Consider the following 18911-nt stretch of genomic DNA (forward strand, 5'->3'; position numbering starts at 1 on the left):
TTTTCAAGAGCACCTTGAATTCAAAAGCAGCATTTTGCTCTCCAGAGCAGCTCCATTCTGAAAGGCCACACTCACAAAAGCTGCATCAAGTCTGCCTGCCACATAAGTACACATGTTAGGGATGTGAATTCAGTGCCACTGGAACAGTCACTGAAGTGACTGCAGCCTTTACATATCTACTCATCTAAACACAAGGGCTGTGTTCCAGGAGCAAACCCAGACAGACACAGGAACATTGAGCCAAGGCTTCACAATGAGTGTCTGCAGGCGCTGTCATTAAAGCAACAAAAACCTTACTAATGCACCCACAAAAACCATCAAGTGCCAGAAATACAATGCTGCTTTTGGGATTTCAGATACCATACAGAGGAATTCAAACACCCAAGTGGAAGTGTTAAGATCACAAGCAGTCTCTTCTCCCCTGCAGTTACCCTGCAAATCATCAGGGCTCTCACAACGATCTGCAAGTACCCTTACTTTTCCCATGAACAGGAAAATACCAAGCACAGTCAAACCCTCAGCAAGGCTATTTTGTGAGAAAGCAGGAGCCATTCCTTCTGCACCCAAGCAGAAAGCTTACCCCATCTGGAAGTGCCCTCCAGCATACGGCGCTCACAAACTCATTTGTGTCATCCTCTTTCCGGTCCTTGTCCAGGACACTTTTGACTGTATCAAACTTGAATGTCAGCAGTGTCTTTGAGAGGCCCTTATAGTATAAGTAAAGGGAATTATTTTCACTCCCTAGAAATAAAAAATACAAGTATACAAGATCAGGTTCTGTAAAGACAAACAGAAATAAGGGTTATTAGCTCTTAAGAGGTTCTTAGCTCTTTCATTGCTTAAAACAATCCCAGACATTTTCTTGTAGTTATCATCGTGGTCATGGTGCCCTGGCACTGCAAATGCTCCATGGCAAACTTCCATCACACTTAATAATAAGAAATGGGTTTATTACAAGACAACTGCAGCGTGCAGCACACCTGTAAAATGCCCAGGATTCCAAGAACCCTCCACAGTCTCCAAGGCAAAGCTTTTTGAGCAGAGCATGTGCACTGCCACATGAATCACTGCTACATCCAGCCTGCTAAGAGCCACAGCTCAAAGGCAGGTAGCACTATCAAAGTTTTACCTGCCATAATCAAGTATGACAACTTGGTCTGTGGAGGCTTAAGCAAGGGAGACTAGACTGTACAGGCTTTATTTAGAAATCCATCCCAATTTCTGCCTTGCAAGCTGCACAGCAATCAGAGAACACACGAGCTAAGGTCCTCCCTTCAGTGCTGGCACAGCTGTCCTGCTCATCCCACAGCTATCAGCCTGTCACTGCCTTCCCAGCAAGAGCTGTGGATTTACAGAGCTCTGACAGTCTGGCTTAAGCACTGAAAGGACAGAACAGCCAAAGGGGTAACTAATGATTCGGTCTTCTGAGGAGCTGTTTGCAATGTGGGCACTATTTACTTCACCATGCAGAATGCCAGACTAAGTGACAGCCACTGGAGCCTCACGTGGCTCAGGCTACTGGTGATGCATGAAGATGTGCCAGTTGTTGATCTTGAAATACATCAATTATATCAGCAGCAATGACATCAGCAGTTCATTTTGATGACAACAAGCTTGAATCATCATGCACAAACAACTCCTCTGCAATGGAAGAAAAGCATCTGTAGACCCCCTTAGGTCAGGACTACCAATGCCATTCCCTGGGAGGGGAAGGAGTGTGGATGGTCAGAAGAATTTTCTATTTAAAAGCCCATCCAGCTAAATAGCACAGGTGGTGGTGTGCCTTGCTCCAGGTGAGGGCCCAGCTCTGAGGAACCCTGATAGCACATCAGGGTGGCTGCTCTACTCACCACAGGCAATGTAGTCTCCATTGGACGCAAGCCCCACAAAGTTTTTCTCGTTGATGTGACCCTTGAAGGAGCGCAGGCAGTGAGGTTTCCCCACATTCCACAGCTTCAGCTGACTGTCTGTTGACCTGAAAAAAACACTGAAATTTACCCTGCTGCCATATGGCAGGAACTCCTCCCTCCCTGGCCACCCTGCTCCTCAACGCTCCGATGACAATGTAAATGCAGGAAGCCTTAGTGCACAACAGGAGATTTATCCCACTTTCAATCATATGCAGCTCAGCTTGAGCTCAGAAAGATATCACCTTATTTTAAAAGCCTGTCAAAACACATTACACGTTTGAATAAAAACTTCCCTGAAGTATTACTCTTCCTTTCTCCTATCAACTGCAGAGCCCTCCTCTGAACTGCATGGCCTCTGAGCTATCACTGCCTCCTCCAGATCCTCACAGATCCAAGACACACTGAAGTTATTTATGTTTTAAACCTTTACAGCATGGATAAAATCTGTTTCCTTCTCCGTGCCAGCTGCAACTCTCATTCATGTCTTTCCAGGGCTTGGGTAGGAAGCAGTCTCCTCACTCCCCAGGTGCCCTGAAGCACATTCTCCTCCTCCTGCCTAATACCAAGCAGCAGCACAGAAAAACCAATGGGGGCTCAGAGTTGCTGTTAAAATTAAATCCGTTTTTCTCATGTGTAATCAAGACTGCATGGATACAGAACTCAAGCTTCTACCTTTTTCACCTTGTCAAGGAAAGTTAAATATTACTATTCAAAATATACAGAACATGTTGGGATTAAATCACAATGGTTGTTTCTCATGCTTCCCCAAAATGCAAATATACCTGCCTTCAAAATGTTTTTCTGTTTACTGTGAGAAAACATTTTGCCTTTGGGGTTACTAATCTGCTTGTCTGGCAGAACTCAAATAGGAAGATCCTATATTTCCAGAAGATATGGGATTAATTTCTTCCCCCAGAGCTGAAGAGACATGAAGATAATCTCTTGCTTCACAGGCATTATTTCCTAGCAATCACAGCTTACTTGGCTCTGCTATTCTGGCACTCACTGAGATACACAGTTGGGGAACAAATGGTGACATGGTGGAACTGAAGCACCAAGAAGGCATTTTAAAGAAAAGGACAGTGCTGTTCTGATCCCCAAATTGAAAGAGATTGGGAGCAGAACCTTCAGCCTCCTGGGTGGGAGGGAGGGGAAGCAGGCCACGCTCCCCCACACAGGTCATGATACCAACCTTGCTGCTTCCTGAATATTTAGAGCTGAAAGGAAAAAACTCAAATCACACAACATCCATCAAATATTACCAGTGATGTAAGACATTGCCCCTACACCAGTGTCCCATTTGCCTAAAAATATAACACAAAAGAGGAGAGATACACCTTGTGCTATCCTGCAAAAAAGCTTATCTCACTCCTCAGTGGCAGCTGGGATGACAAAGGAGCGATAAGGGAGCTGCAGCAAGATTTGTTAGTCAGTATTATTAGTTAGTATGAGGTCAGATCAGAAAGAAGGAATGAATTTTATCTGTAACACTGTGACTTAAGCAGGAGTGCATTCCTAACCCCAGGTCAAGACAGGAGGCCCAAAACAGAGTATTCAGCTTCTCTGCCTGGTGCTTGTTCCACATCTGTCCCCGCCCTATACTGCTGCTCTTTCTCCCTTCCCTTGTCCTTACTCTCAGAGGAAAAGCTCACAGAAGGCAGAAAGGGGTGTATACTCCTGGGTTTTTTTTGGCCCACAAGCACAGGCAGATGCTTTCTGTGCTATTAGGACAGGTGTATTTTTAAAATGCTGCTTTTAAAAGCTCCAGAGTTCCTTGGACACTAAACTTTTCTGCAGCCAGGAAAAAAACAGCAAAAGACTAATCCCTGGTCCACAAGCTGTCAGATTCCTATGACTGCTGCTCTTACCTTCCCATCTTAGCTGCTGCTCTTAGCTTCCCATCAAGAATACCTCAGATACACAGGCACTTAACCTCTATAATTTCACTGGAATACCTACTAGGTGTCTTCATTAAAATAAAAACACTTAAGTCTATTACTAATGGAAAGTTTTTACTGTTTATGAATTCCCATCAAGCTCTAGCCATGTTTACCTTGCTTAGGATAAGCAAGCCATGAAAGAAGAAAGCTATTTATCCTTGAACTGCAAGGAGAGACAAAGGCCATTGATCCTGGTGGTGTTACACTGCTCCTCTGGTTTCACATCCTCTCCAAAAAAACATCTTGGATGTGCTGCTCTGTTAAATCTGTCTCTCTGTAAATCAGCACTGTAATCAATGTGTTATGCTAAATACCAGGCAGTTCTGAACACCCCTGAGGTCAAAACCTATCTCTACAAGGCAAAGAAAATCAATGCAATCCATAAAACAACTTTAGCTAGAAATTTAGAGAATCTGAATATACATATAATTTTTTTCTTCAATCAGTGCTTGGTTTTTGAGAATCACTACTGCTGTTGCCTCTACTCAGTTTGCAAAAGGAAAGGCAGGAAAAATAATCTGCTCTGACATTTCTCCCTGTTCACACACAAGAAGGTAGGTGGACCCTTCAGTTAGTCCCCTCACCCTGCTGCTGCCTGTCCAAGTCTGACAGCTCTAACAGCCCTATCAATAACTCCTCTCAGAACTTTGGGAGATGCTTGCTCAGAATGCTGGCCCAAGCAGAACAAGGCCATTCTGTTCTAAAACATCCCATAAATGATGCTCCACCTGATTTCATGGCTGTAAAACATTCCCAGCCTCCTCCTGTTTCTGTTAAACACTTTCTCTAACAGAGATTTGGTTCAAAGCATTAAATTTAATTTTCCCTGCGTTCCAGATATGAATTTGCAGCCTTATAGAGTTATAATGTTAACAGAAGTAAGAAGAGAGAAGCTGATTAAATATAAACAGTACCAGAAGCCACCAGGGAATCCTCCATCATACAGCTCAGCTCACAGTAACTCCCTTGCAGCCTGGAAACACCTTAAAATGCTGTCTTTCACTGAGTAAAAAACATGGGACAGAACCAAGCAGGATAACCACTGGCTCAGCACAAGGCAGCTAGATCTGCTCCTGTGAGCCAGCCCTGCTGCCCCCAGGTGTCAGACATGAATGTGTTGAGATCCAAGATTCCCCTGCAGCCCCTCACCCTCTCCAGCAGGTAAGAGGGGTTCACCTCTGCTTTACTGAAGAGGCTTGCAGCCAGTCACTGCCAGTTTTCACTGGCAGTGTCCTGACACATTCATTCCCATGTGATTGAAAACCAATCCAGAATAGAGGCAGCCACATCTGGCTTTGGGGCACACATCTGGCCATGTACCTGAACAGAAGCTGGAGAATACTGCTCCTCGGGGCCTCCATAGCAGATCTTATGGTCTACCCTGGCTGAAAAGCTGCATGCTGTTAGAGTCAAAAAACACAGCTTCTCTTTGTCCACTTTCTTACCCAAATATAAGCCCAAAAATGGCCTTCACAGAGGAGATAATAAATTACCAGAGAACAGATTAAACAGTCAGTCCTACCTGAGCTGCTTTCAGGCTGTGGCTAAACCCCCGCTTCAGACCATATACACAGCAGTACTATTTGATCTCTTCTGTCACTCATCAGTTGTGTTTTACTGCACATTATTGTCCCCAGGGCTCTGCCAGCAGCTTTCTCCATCACAGAGATCTGGTCAGGAACATCCTCAGTGCTCAATGAGAGGAAATTCCACCTGCAGCTTCCCAAAGCAAATACCTGGGCATAGGTGCCACATCTAGTTGTCTTCATATTCCTCTTAAGCATTTTAGCTCCACAAGACAGAGCGCAGCCAAGTGGCACCACGAATTAATTTCTATTTTTGACTTCGAGAAAAGCAACAATCTGCCTCCCAAAAGCACAGCATCCTGTGAGAGCAGCCACCCACACAGGTGAACTTGCTCAGCAGCCCTGAAGAGCACAGAGAATTGAGGGTGTCCTGGGTTGACTGTATGATGCTTTTATCCCCAGTTGTCTGTTCTGTTTATGCTGAATAATAAGTTTTACACCTTTAAGACTCGTTCTAGGAGTGAAGTGGCGGGGAGATGAAGCGTGCAGTTTGTTTTCAAAAACTGCACTCACTCCTCCACATTCCTGCTCCTGGACTGTGCTGTCTGTGGACAGACAGAGCTCTCCTTTGCTTTTTAGTTTTAGCTAGCTGAGGCAAAGAAGTTCCCTGCACTGTGGCTTTTCCCTTTCTCTGGACCTGATCTGGAATGAACACCAGAAGAGCAGTGGCAGCTCACACCTGTGGCCCAGAGGGCTGGGCCTGGGCCATGGCATTTCCAGCACCAGAGGGACTGATCAGAGACTGAGCCAAGCTACAGCCCGAGGGATTTTTCTGAGTTTACCTCTCTTTTGGAGCAGCAAGAAGTTTTATTGTTCAATATTGTTTAGGTTTTGTTGTTTAATAGACAGTTTTTTCCACTCTTTTCCAAGGAGATATTTTTCCCCAACCGGTTAGGGGAGGGGCTGATTTAACCTGTTTCCTAGAGGAAGCCTTTTGGGGCTTCTCTCCCAAATTTGCCCTGAACCAGGACAAAGGGCTACACAGTTTTTAGCCTACATAAAAGGCAACACTTACGCAGAGACGATTTCTTCACCGCTGACAAACTTTGCATAGGAGACTGCCTTGCGGTGCCCCTTGAACACCATGATGGGCTGCTTAGTGTTGCGCAGGTCGTAGTAGTGAACACAGTGATCTGCAGACAGGGAAGAGAAGGGGCAAGAAATTTCATCACTTGGGAAGGATGCACAGGACCTGTAATAATCACAACAAAAATCCTGCCTGCAGTTTCCACATCTCACTTCAAGCTCCATCTGTACTAAAGCAGATGAGGATTCCTAAAACAGACCCAAAATTCTTTCTACAAAGGTCCATGCTCCCTTTCAAAGGGTCAGGAAAGGAAAAAGGTGCATTCACATGTCTGTGCCTGTACACGTGTCCTCCTGCAAACCCCACGACCCTGTTCAAAGCAGCAGCTAAAAGGACTCTAACCTCTCTTGCCTGTCTTCTCAGCTCCCTGCCCAGCCATGCCAATTGACATTTCTAATTCCCAACTTCCTTCTTTTCCTTCCTCAAGCTGTCCCCTCTTGGAAAACTGTTAAAGAACTCAAGGGTAAAAACTCAGTCTGCTACTTAAACTGTGGATTGTGGAAAAACAGGATTAAATTTGTCATGCTTGCTTCTGGATGGAGAACCTTCCTACCTTTGTTTTTTGCTTCTCTCCACTGACTTTATTACCAATCAAGAAAGAATTAGCATTTCTGCTAATGAGGGAACAGACTAAATTCCAGTTCATTTTAAGATTTAATTCACAGATGTGCCCCAGTGCTACAACCATATGAAAGGGATCACAGCAGAATTAGTGATAAGTTTGCTTTTCTACACAGCCAAATGTCAATTCCCAAGAAACCAGAGAAACAAGAAGAAAAAACCTCATGAGACCCAAATCTCAAATACCCTCACAGTGCTCCTTCCAGCTCAACAAGGTTAATAGCTTCTTCCTTCCTAACTTTCAGCCTTTAATGTTGAAATTCATTTAATTATCTTTTGCTGTTCTGGATGCACAGGGAGGGAAGGCCAGGGAAAGCCACACACATGAAAACCAAGCTGGACACATCTCTCACTAAGCAACTTGTAATACCCAGACATCAGCTGAATTCTGTTCCCACCCTCCTCCCACTGAAATAATATCCCACTAGTGGAGGCTTATCACAAAGACTACATAGAAATGAATTTAAATGCCAATAGCTACAGCTATTTTTGTATTTGCACAGCATTTCAAAGCTGGGTGTTGTCCTCTGTGCAACTGAGAGACCTGCCGTGGCCTCAAAAGCCCACGTGGTTTGAGAGATAACCAGGTTTACATCAATCAAGCTACAGCAACCACCATCAGACCAGCAAGGGGAGCTCCTCCCCCAGATTAAGGAACTACTTGGTGGCCATGGCAGGACAGGGTGGGGACTGTGTCAGAAACACCTTCTCTAAAATAAGGTGGGCAGGCAAATCACCTTCCTCTCTCAATGCTTCCAGCACTTTATTCTCTGCAGATAAGCAGCTGGGAGGTCTCTCTGGGTAAGGATTTCTGGTTCTCTTCCTCCTCCAGGTGTAAAAGCAGATGCTCCAAGCAGCCACACCAAGTTTTCTCCACCACTTACACTGGCAAATTACTCTTATGTTGAAACCCAGCAGCTATTGCACCCCTCACTATCAGCAATTAAGGTGCTGTGTCCCAAGCACTCTTTCAAACAGCTTCTGTGCCTTTCACCTCTGAAATACTAAACCTCCAAACAGCCAAAATCCCAGCCTGCTCCTACCATTTGAGCATTTTAATTAGCTGTAGAGCAACATGCTGTTGCAACAGGCTTACTACACAATGGGTTAATTTTATAAGGGACTTTAATTAAGCATTAACACTCTAACAAGACCTGGGCATCTTGGTTTCTTCTACTTCTCTGAAACTGGAGCCAAGAACCTCCACAGTTTTTCATCTATCCAGCAGACCTGTGGGAGCTGTGAAACAGTTAACTGGCAATTGTTATTTTAATGAGCAGAATGATTCTAGCGGGGCTTTTTATTAGGAATCAGTTATGGATAAGCCTTTCAAGTCTATTTTTGCTTAGAGTTTCAGCACTGGCCCATCATTAGGGCACCTTTTTGAGCACTAGATTTTATCCTGCAAGAAAGTGGCAAGGGAAAGGGATACCTGCATGTGAGCAGCTGGAGCAATGCAGCCAGGAGAGAGCTGTAGCAGGGCAGACAAGTCTATTTGCAGAAGAGAACCACGAAGTTGCATTCACCTTCCAAATACCCCAGTAAACAGCTCAAAGCCTGGCAGCATCTGGCCCCAGCACTGCTGTGCCTCTCGGCATCAGCAGAGAAATCAATCACTGTCTGCTCTCATCACAACAGCTCTGAGGGAACCAGCAAGGCCACTGGGCTCCAAAATTAGCCATTTAATTATTAATTGATTATTTCAGCAGACAAAGTGTTGGCGGCCAAATGAGTTTCAGTTTTTTGTTTTTTTTAAAATTCAATTGAAGCAGCTATTTTTAAGTAGATATATGAAGATGAATGCTCACTGCACTCATTAAAATCTGAACAGGTGGTCATGTTTTACAATTAAAGAGATACTCTCTCTTGTAGGCCATATGGACTTCACAAAAAACATGATAAAAATGCCATCTGCTGAGGAAGTAGAGAGCCCCAAAGTGAAGCGAAATGAGAAAAATACAACTCCCAGGTACTCCAGCAGAAGCCTTGCCTGGTGGAATTTGATAAGCTGAAATTGTCTGGGAGGGGCAGCATCTCTGGCACACCTGTAGGTCAGAGGTGAGGTGGCAGGGTGCTCTGGAAGGCTCAGAAAATGAGTTTTTCCCAAGAGGCAGCTGAAGGTGAGGGAAATGGAGCGAGCAATGAGGGGAATCAAACACTTCCTGAAGTCCACAAGAGCTTATCAGCTCATCCAGCATCCCAGCTCTGGCTCCTGCCATCAGCATCCCTGGCACATCATGGAGCATGCTAGCCAGCAACACCAGGGGTATTTGCTTCTTGTTTACTCCTCAGAATGAACATTAATATCATAATTCAGCTAATTGCCACCCCAACTAGAAAACTCACTCAGAGTAAGTTCATCTTAGAATTCACATTTATAGAGTTAAAGCCTCCTGCCTGCCCAGCCCTTGGGCAGCAACAGCTCCCTGCTTCACCTCTTCTTCTGCATTCAGGCTTAACTTAAATATTTATGAAATAAAGGGAAAGAACATGTATAAATTTCATAACAAATTAAACACTCCAGAACAATTCTCATCTAGTTCAATGTCACTGCAGAAACTGAGCATGACAGAAATCTGCTGCTATACCTTCTGAATTCAAATGTTTTCTGGGAAGATGTTTTATTTTTTAGACATGTATTTTTAAGTGATCTCAGAAGGCAAAAAGGACAGCTAAACTCTGCCATTGTTGCTGAGAGGTCTCTGACCACAAGCCTGAGTTTTTAAATAGTGCTTTTCCATTGCACTCAGCTTACTCCCCTTAAGACACTGCTGCTTTCACCTTTGAGCCATCTAGTGACAACTAATCAAGAATTCAGACTTCTCCAAACTCCTGAGATCTTGCCACCTCTTCAGTAAATACAACCCATGTCAGCAAAGGATGGCATCCCTCTCTGCTCAGCTGCTCATAAATTCACAAGACTCCAGCTGGCAGGAAAAGGACAAAAGAGAAGGATGGGTATGTGCTGAACAAGGTGAAGGGAGATCAGCACCTCCTCAGCCTCAATTCTCAGATTCAGCTTGGTTGCAGGGGTGGGGATGCAGTAAATGAGCTGATAATGTGGTTACATAGTCATAGAAAATCAGATTTCAGAACTTCTAAAATAAGGGAATTGGGAATTGCTAATGGAGCCAGCAGCATCGTAGGTCATCTCTGAGTTGTTTACAAAAATGGAATTGATCTTGGATTTTTAGTTGTTTAAACAAAAGAAAGAGAAGGATGGGGTCTGTTTTTCCCAAAAGTGATTTTCCTTACATTTAGACTTGTTAAAAAAATTTACAAAACTGCTGTTATCAGCAGGCTTTAGGTTCAACACCACCTATTGTAAAGCTTTTACTTTAGTAGTGATGCATAGTGATGTGCAGCAGCTCCACAAAGAGCAGCAAGGATGATGACAGGGTGTCACACAGCAGCAATTCCATCTTTCACCGAGTACCAGCACACACAAGGCAGCCACACACAAAAACCAGACAGCAGAGCAACCCCCCTCTCCAGGTAACATTCATTTTGTAGATCATGTGTTTCACCCACTTTCACAATGAACATTAATCAGCATCAGCTAATTCACAAGACCCCCCAGGCTTCTTTCAACCAAGAACCACTTACTTGAAGGAATATCAAGCCAAGGACAGCAAAACAAAAATTTACCTGCAATGCAACAGTTTTATATTCAAAGGATGTAACCACTAGAAAGACCCAAGAGCTGCATACAAAGGTTTTGTGGCTCTCCTCTGGAAAACTAAATTGCTAGAGAATCAATGCCCATTTTTCTTATTTCAATCATTTAAAAATGCACATTTCTCAACTGTTCAATATTTAGATTATTGATCCATTAAAAAAATAAGTCCTTGACATTACTTGGATTTCTCAGCACTCACAGACTTGAGACTAGAATGATGCTCCTTGTTCCACAGCAGATAAATGCCACGGACAAGAAGATGCCCATATTGAAATGCACAGCTGTCAGGTAGGCAGCCAGATGTTAATTAAATGGTCTGGTAAAAGTATTCTGTGATCAAGGCACATTTTGGACTTTTTAAAAATAAAACACATCTTCAATAGCAAACCTAAAGGTCAAAATAATTTCATACATTAATGCTCTGGCTACAGCCTGCTGTCCTGCACATCTTGTGCTACAGAACTTTTACTGAAGCAGAAGCTCAGGCTGGAGTGCAATCTTTAATGTGCTCTTGTGCTTCTCTGACCATGATGCTCTGATTTGTTACACCTAGTAACTCATGTCCTCAGCTCATGATTGCCCCATCTTCTTCATTTGTCTGTTTTCCTCCATATGAACTTCAAGCTTGGATCCAAAGGCTGGCTTGTTTTCACCAGTGAAACACTGTACATCAGCAGTAACAATAACAGGTTTATAGTCTGAGGGGGTGTATTTAAATGACCTGTTTAACAAGACAAACTGAGTCAGAGCAAATTTGGTGCAAGATACCTCTGCTTGCCATCAATTAGATTATGCTGGGGGAACCAAAAGAACAGGAAAATAAGAGGATATAAAACAAGCCCACAAAATGCTTTTCATCAGAACGAAAGAGGAGAGACAAGACTTTGTAACATTTCATTTCAGTTTTATTTCCATTGGCTATGAAAAAGAAAGATTTTAGAGTTCTTGGAGGAAGCCTCTATCACTCAAACATTTAAGGGGTTAGCTGAAATCCAATTGCATATATTTAAACAACTACCTACACAAATTGATCTTTGCTTTCACTTGTTTCTCCTCTGTATACCAAGTGTAAGCAAGATCACTCAGTTTTCAGGGCTCTGAGAATTGTATCTAGGCAACTTGTTTAGCAGGAAAATATAACTACATCCTTATGCCTTCAAGTGTCCAGAGTACAGTGGTTCAAATCAAAGCTTGCTTTGAGTGTCTCTGGGTAAAAGGAAAGAGCACCCGCTGTTATTTCCCAACGTGGTTGTGTCATGAAAGAGGGGATAAGCCATCCTGATGAATATTTGCTGAGTGGAAATAAACAAGAGGTAGAACAAGAGAACTTCAGATGGGTTAACCAAAAGTCTCTTTTTCGGCCAAGCTCAGTGTGATTTCTTGCTATAAAAAAAGAAGCTTGCATCCAAAAGGGTAAAGTCTTTGGCTGGACTAAAAATGGAAATAGGATCAGGAGACTCACATGAAACCTCAGTTTTCACCAGGAAAAAACCTTTCTTCTGTTAGGGAGAAGAGGAAGGAGATAAAAAGGGAAAACATCCTGATTTAAAAATAAAGTCAAATCACTGTACTTCCATATAGTACACTGAGGATGACATGGCACATTAGGGTACCTTGGTCCTTAGAGAAACTTGAACAAGGGCCAGCTAAACAACACCTGAGGAAAGGCTGCCATCAGAGCCCAAACCCTGAAAATTAAATGCTTGAAAACACATTTTCTTAAATTGCAAAAGCCATCTACCTAGCTCCAGAATTACTTGCAGACTTACTAAAAAGCCATTAATAAAAAAAGTGGAACTTCTCCAGTGGATCTTCTATACACTTGGAGACAGGATATGGAGCCTCCCTGCCAAGGCAATGATATCAAAGGCTGGTTGAAAGACAACATAGAATTTAATTATGAGGAAGCTCAAATGAAACTTAATCCTATATAGAATGCCATATCTGTTAGAAATCCCTTTTTGCTCAAGGGCTCTCAGAGTCATGAAACACTGTAGGTTGGAAGGGACCACTGAAATCCAGCCAGTCCAGCTGGCCAGTCAAGGACGGGACAACTGCAAAGCTGGATTCAATTTCCAAGTTAAAAAATTGTGTTCAAGAGTCCTACTCAGTCACACTCCAAGCATTTCCAAAGACAATTCTATAAACTCTTCCCTCACCTGTCTTGAAAGTGCTCTTATGTCAAAGGATTAGGGAGATTTTTTTTTTTTTAAATACAAACTTGCTTAGCTATTTGCTATTGACATAAGAAAGGCAAGGCATTAGCCCACCTCTCAGCATTACAGCAATAATGTTTAGGCTGTGTTTTGCTGCACAGGTTTCTGGCTTCTCAGATCTTTCAGGTTTTGTCTATCTACACCCACACAACGGGGGTGGCATGAAGCACTGTCATACAACCTTAGCTCTCCTTTAATTCACTTTTTTTTTCTTACTAGTGGAAAAGAAAATGAACAGCTCAATTTTAACTGCTGCCAAGCCTGTAACATCAAACAACAGTACCTGCAGATCTTCATGTGACTGAGATGGCTTTATTCAGAAAGTTTGGAGTAGATATTTAATCTTCCCTACAGCAGCAAGGCAGGCTGGAGTTTGAATATCCATACGTGGGTCTTGCTCTGGAGAGAAGACTGAGGACATATGACAGCTAAACATTCCATCTTTGGGAATAATTCAACTCAACAACTGAAACTTCATGGAGTGACACCTCCCCCAAAAAAATCTCTTCCAGAGCAGAAGAGACAGTAGGGAGGAAAAAAAAGGATCTTTATTTCATCAACAGAAATCAGGGTGGCATTTGGGCATTTGACAAAGAATAGTGAAGAAGCCTTCCAGCCAACGAAACACTATAAATAGATTTATTTCACTTGAGAGAGTAATAGTGGAATGGGATAGGAGGAGCACAGGGTTTGGCCTATCACAAACCACTTCTGGGAGGGAAGACAGTGTGATAGTTTCCACTACATAAAAGAAACAGATGCTTCAGGAAAAGAAAAGAGATGACAATGCATTAGGGACAAGAAAAAGTGGACTTGATTTTACAGGAACAAAGTCCTGCACTAAAAATTAGCACAAGAGTTTTCCGAAGAAGGAATTAGGTAATTTCAACAGCAGTAAGTTGACATCAGTGCCCTCTGTACAAACCATTTCCTTACTGTAAAGGCAAGAGATTAAAAATGGGTTTAATATAGCCTGAAGCAAAGAACCTTTGCAGACAAAACTGTCTGGAGCACCTTGCTGAAGAATGCAGTGTGCTGCTTCTCTCTTGCAGCATGACAAATCACATGAGGAGCAGACAGCAGAAATCAACCCATGTCACTCCAACACCTCCCCCCAGAACACTGCAGCACAGGTAAAGCTAACTGGTATTTTTTATTTTTCCTCTTTGTACTTTCCCTTCCAAAAAACCCACAATACAGCAAGAAAAATTTATCCCAGCAGCCATTATCACAGGTACATTAAAATGTTTGCTGGATATCGCTTTATATTCACAATTTTTTCTTCCAGCAGAAACTGCAAGTACTTTGTTTCTGTAATTAAGACAAAATTATTAGTTTGATGCATTTGCTTTTTCCTCTTCTTTTTACCTGGAGTTTCCTTTGCAATGAAGGAACAGTTTTTCTCTGAATAACCATTTTCTGCAGCCCTGGGGAAATCTCAGCAATCTCTTCTAGAAGCAATGCTCTGGTCCACAGCAGCAAAGTGTAACAATGCCCTTATTTTGTATTTCAGGTGTATGACCAAGATGATTTGGGATGCGTTACTTCATTTATATTTTCTCTCAGAGTTCTGTCTAGACAAGTGGTACCAGACTCCTGGGGAGGTCCTGCACACCCCGTCTTCATGTGTCAAACATTCAATGGCCACCCAAAAAGGGACTGAACTTGAGAAAAGCATTCAATACATTTTTTTCCCCGCAGGTGAAAACCTCCCCTATGTGCTCTAAAGACTATACAAGATTAAGCAAGGTCTGTATGATTCATTTTGCTGGCAGCAAAATCTTAAAAAAAACCCAAACAACTAAACCCTTTAAAGTGAGGAAGCCACAGAGCCCATGATGTTAGCAAGGAGATGAAAGGAAGTTTCTAAAGCTGAAGAAGGCACATGGGTATTTGGAGATGACAACTTAATCTCATTTTCCTACACTGCAATACAGATGATGGGCAAAAGCCTCCAAAGATTAGATTTAAGGAATCCAATGGAAATCCACCCTCAAAAAAAAATCATATTTAGGGAATTCAACACAAGTTCAGCCCAGGTTTCCATTTAAACAAACAAAGAACACAGCTTTAAGAAAAAGGAAAATGACCAGTGTTCTGTTTAGCAAAATGAATGATAAAAGGAGCACCATGAGAAAGATCCACTCCATGAAAACTGAAATAAAGAGCTGAGGTTAGACTGAATGTCTGTCAGTTTAATCTCTGGCATAACCAACAGCACAATAAGAGCCTTCTACTTTTCCTTCTACAAAAGAAAGGCTCAGGGGTGTCCCAGCACAGGATTTCAAGCCAGCACTTGAAATATTTTGACAGAGCTCTGCAGGAAACACTATACCCTGCTTCAGCCAGTAATTTGCATCTCTTACTCACACCAACTGCACTATTTTTTAAAAAATATATACCAACACTAGCATTCCTCTAAAGATCTATATCTCCCTCTGCTGAACAGACAAAGAGAACAGCAGCCTCGATGGGAACTGCCAACTGGGTTTTTAACCTTTGCATTCCACAGATTCCCTATTTCTCAAAGTTACAGATGACATTTGCCAGGATATGGATAATGGTCTTTACACACTGGGGACATTTTGTTACTGACTTGTCTAAGCTTTTGATACAGCAGCCCATAAAGCCTTCACCCTAAATAACTTGTCTTACACTAAGGAGAGAAGGAGGAGACATAAAACATTAGATATTAATCAGTTGGCAAAAGGGCTCTGAAGAGAGAGGGAAGCAAAACAGATTTTTCTAGAACTCTTTTGAAACTTTGACCTTTATGGTTTTAAAGAGCTATTGCGATTTCTCACAGGAGTAAGGGATAGATGGTTTTTGTGCAATTCAAGGGTTGCTGTCTATCAGACTGTTGGAGAAACAAAATACTCAGTACACACAAGCAAGATTTACTAATGCTACAAAACTAATGAAGACAACAGCAGTCATAATAACCTACAGCTTTGGAAAGAATTCATTCTTCACATCTGAAGAAAAAATAGTTAAAGAAAAATAGAAAAAAAAGTTAAAGTGCTGTTCAGATGCAACATTCAGTTATGCTCCTAACACAGCTTTTCTCATTGACTATGCAACATGCATAACTCTACATGCACTAGTGCCTGTAAGCTGATGTCCAAAGTAAATTTTGTGACACCTAGAACATGGGAATAACAGTCATTTTATGGAAAAAGGTGCTTCAATCCATGCTGTTTAAATGAACTAGACCTTGCAAGAGATGAAACTTCTTACATGAGCAACAGGAGCCTTACTTGTACAAGGAGTGCTGGGTACATCTATCAAAGCTAAAAATACCATGTCACTTGCTGAACACATCTCTCTCAATTCAAGATACAGACTGCACACAACAAACACTCTTCTTAATGCTAAAGCCATGTCAGTTCTGGTTCTTGGAAGAATCAAGATTGCACACAGAGCTGTGATGCAGGGAAAGGGCAGCACAGTCAGATTCCCTAGAACCACACACTCCAAGAGGTCAAGATCATGTAGGCAGGGGCTTGAGGCATTACAAAAGATGGATGTAAAAGGAACATTTTCCCTAGGATTTTTAGAGTGCATTTATGAAGCAACAGCTTTCAGGTTTCTGTAGTATTAGCAGACATCACACAAAGAGAACCAAACAGGCTTCAGAGCAGTCAGAGGGGCTCTAAGGAAAGGTAAGTCCAGGCTCCTGAAAACCTGAGTTGGCCAAATTATCAGCCAAACCTGATTTTAGTCCAGAAGTACATTTTGCTTCACTAGCCCAAGGAGATATTAGTCTTAACTAGCTTCTGGAGGTGATGATCTGATTCATTAGCTAAAGTGACCTCACAGCACACTCCACTGGAAAAGGGTATTAGAAGTATTACAACTGCTAAAACCCTTCAGATAAGAAGGCTTAAACCAAAGGTATGGTGGATTGTGTATACAAGGAAACAAGCACAGGAAAGCATGTGATGATACACATGTATCCAAGGTGGAAAAGAAGCAACATACCCTAAGGAGGCAATGATATAAGTAACATGAAGAGCAACTGGATTTGCACATGCATCTACAGTCTCATTTTTTCTCATTTTCTTGAAATTTAAATGACTGATACTTTGCCCAAACATTCAAAACTCTACTCTTAAAGAGTGTTTATGTTTACTGCAATGTTTAGATGCTCAGACACTATATGAAAAGGTACCTTTGATATGAGAGTCCTCAATGCACTCACTGGTTACAGATTTTCCTGTGCTATGCCACAATCTTCATCAGTTAGTATGGAAGCACAGTACCCAAATAAAAGGCTGAAACAGTTAATCTATGCAGTCTGAACAGGAGAAAACACAAGAAGCCATTACAAAGGATATAATTCCAAAAAGCAATTCCTTTGAACAAGCTAGAAAAACTGCAGCTTTGGAAACTGCCGAGGTTGGAAAAGCATTAAACTCTTAAGGGATACAGCAACAGCTAGCAGCAAGAGCAATTTGGCATTCTGAGAAAAAGATAAATGTTGGAGTTGGCTATCTGTTCCTGAATTCCAAGGCTCATTTCAATTTAAATTTCAATTTCGTCACATTGACTAAATGACTTCTGTGCCAGTTGTAAGACAAAATGTTCAGGAAAAGAATATTTAAGCAAACAATTAGCACACTAATTTCTGCCAATGGCAGATTTATCCTTTTCTCTAGAGAATCAAATGGAGCTTTTCAAGTTCATTTTATTCATTCACTTGTTACTGAAGTGTGATGACCTCTGGGACAAAGTTAGGAAACTCCCCAGTAGGTCTCTATATTGTTACTCACTATTCATTGCAATTGCTTTATCCAAGACAAGTCAGATACTGCTTTTTCTGTGTAAGTAAAAAAGTTCTATCAGCTCTTGAACTCTTAAGGCTTATGTGAAAATTGCACATGCGACACATCCTGCACACTGATGAGAGGTTTCAAATCCCTTTGTGATTTCCTAGGAAGCACTGGCAGCAAGGCAGGAAGACACTACCTGGCAGATCTGGCAGCATCTGTGATATGCAGGAACAGAAAAATCAGCTTAACTACAAAGATCTTAAGTTTAAATAACATGGTATAGGTGCAGTTCTTCTCACTGTCAGTCCCCAGCAGAAGTACAACATGATCTACCTACCAGAGGCAGAAAGATTGCCTTCACCAGGACAGCAGAGGGCTTAGATTGATATCTCACCTTCATCTACATCCCAGGGTCCATGAAGAGGGATAACATGTAAATCAAACCTTCAAAGATTTGTTCTCACCTAAAAAATCCCATTAAGCTCAGTGTTTCCACTACAATAAGTATTTTGGAACAGAAATATGATCACAGCCTTACTGGCCAAAAATACAGATTCGTCCAAACAACTCTTAACTGACTCAAGTGTTGTAAATGCTTTCCAATGCAAAACCAATGCTTTGCAGTGAATTCTGGAATGAGTTTGAATTAAAGGTGACAAATGCGCAGTTCCAAAACACAGACCTTGTCCCCAAAGTCCCCTGCCAACAGCCTCAGAGATCATGGACTAGAGGAAGGTTTATTATTACCTATCCACAAAATAGAAAGACATACTGCAGGTAAAGTCCTATCCAAGTAATGGGCAAGCCCTGCACTGCTGCATGCCACTGCTTTCATCAAGGTTGAATTCTGAGCACTCACTGCTGTGAAGTTTTCCACAGGTTTGAAAGAAATGCCTAAATTTTGTCTGTGCCTTTAAACACTGAGCTCAATTCATACACTCAGTGTAATCTCATAGCTCAAGCCCAAGGAAGCTGCCTAACTCCACCCTAAACATGTCATATATTCACACAAATACATCCTTTCTGAGTCACTGCAGGCTTTCAACAGAAGACACTACTCACCCATGAGAATCTATTAAGGTAAGACCTTGCTCTCAGCT

The 18911-nt window shown here is 42.2% G+C and overlaps 1 protein-coding gene across 3 annotated transcripts in view; it reads right to left on the reverse strand.

The window, feature by feature from the left end:
* Positions 1-18911, reverse strand: part of COP1 (COP1 E3 ubiquitin ligase) — a 124745-nt gene that overhangs the window by 30122 nt on the left and 75712 nt on the right. For all 3 annotated transcript variants that reach the window (XM_077785294.2, XM_085586660.1, XM_021545970.4), the window contains 3 exons: positions 6452-6569; positions 1851-1975; positions 581-741 (listed from right to left, as the gene is read on the reverse strand). In XM_077785294.2, the coding sequence (XP_077641420.1) occupies positions 581-741; positions 1851-1975; positions 6452-6569 (404 nt within the window). The remainder of the gene's footprint in view (positions 1-580; positions 742-1850; positions 1976-6451; positions 6570-18911) is intronic.

Source organism: Lonchura striata, chromosome 8 (assembly GCF_050655825.1).
Source record: "Lonchura striata isolate lonStrDom1 chromosome 8, ASM5065582v1, whole genome shotgun sequence".
Classification (NCBI taxonomy): Eukaryota; Metazoa; Chordata; class Aves; order Passeriformes; family Estrildidae; genus Lonchura; species Lonchura striata.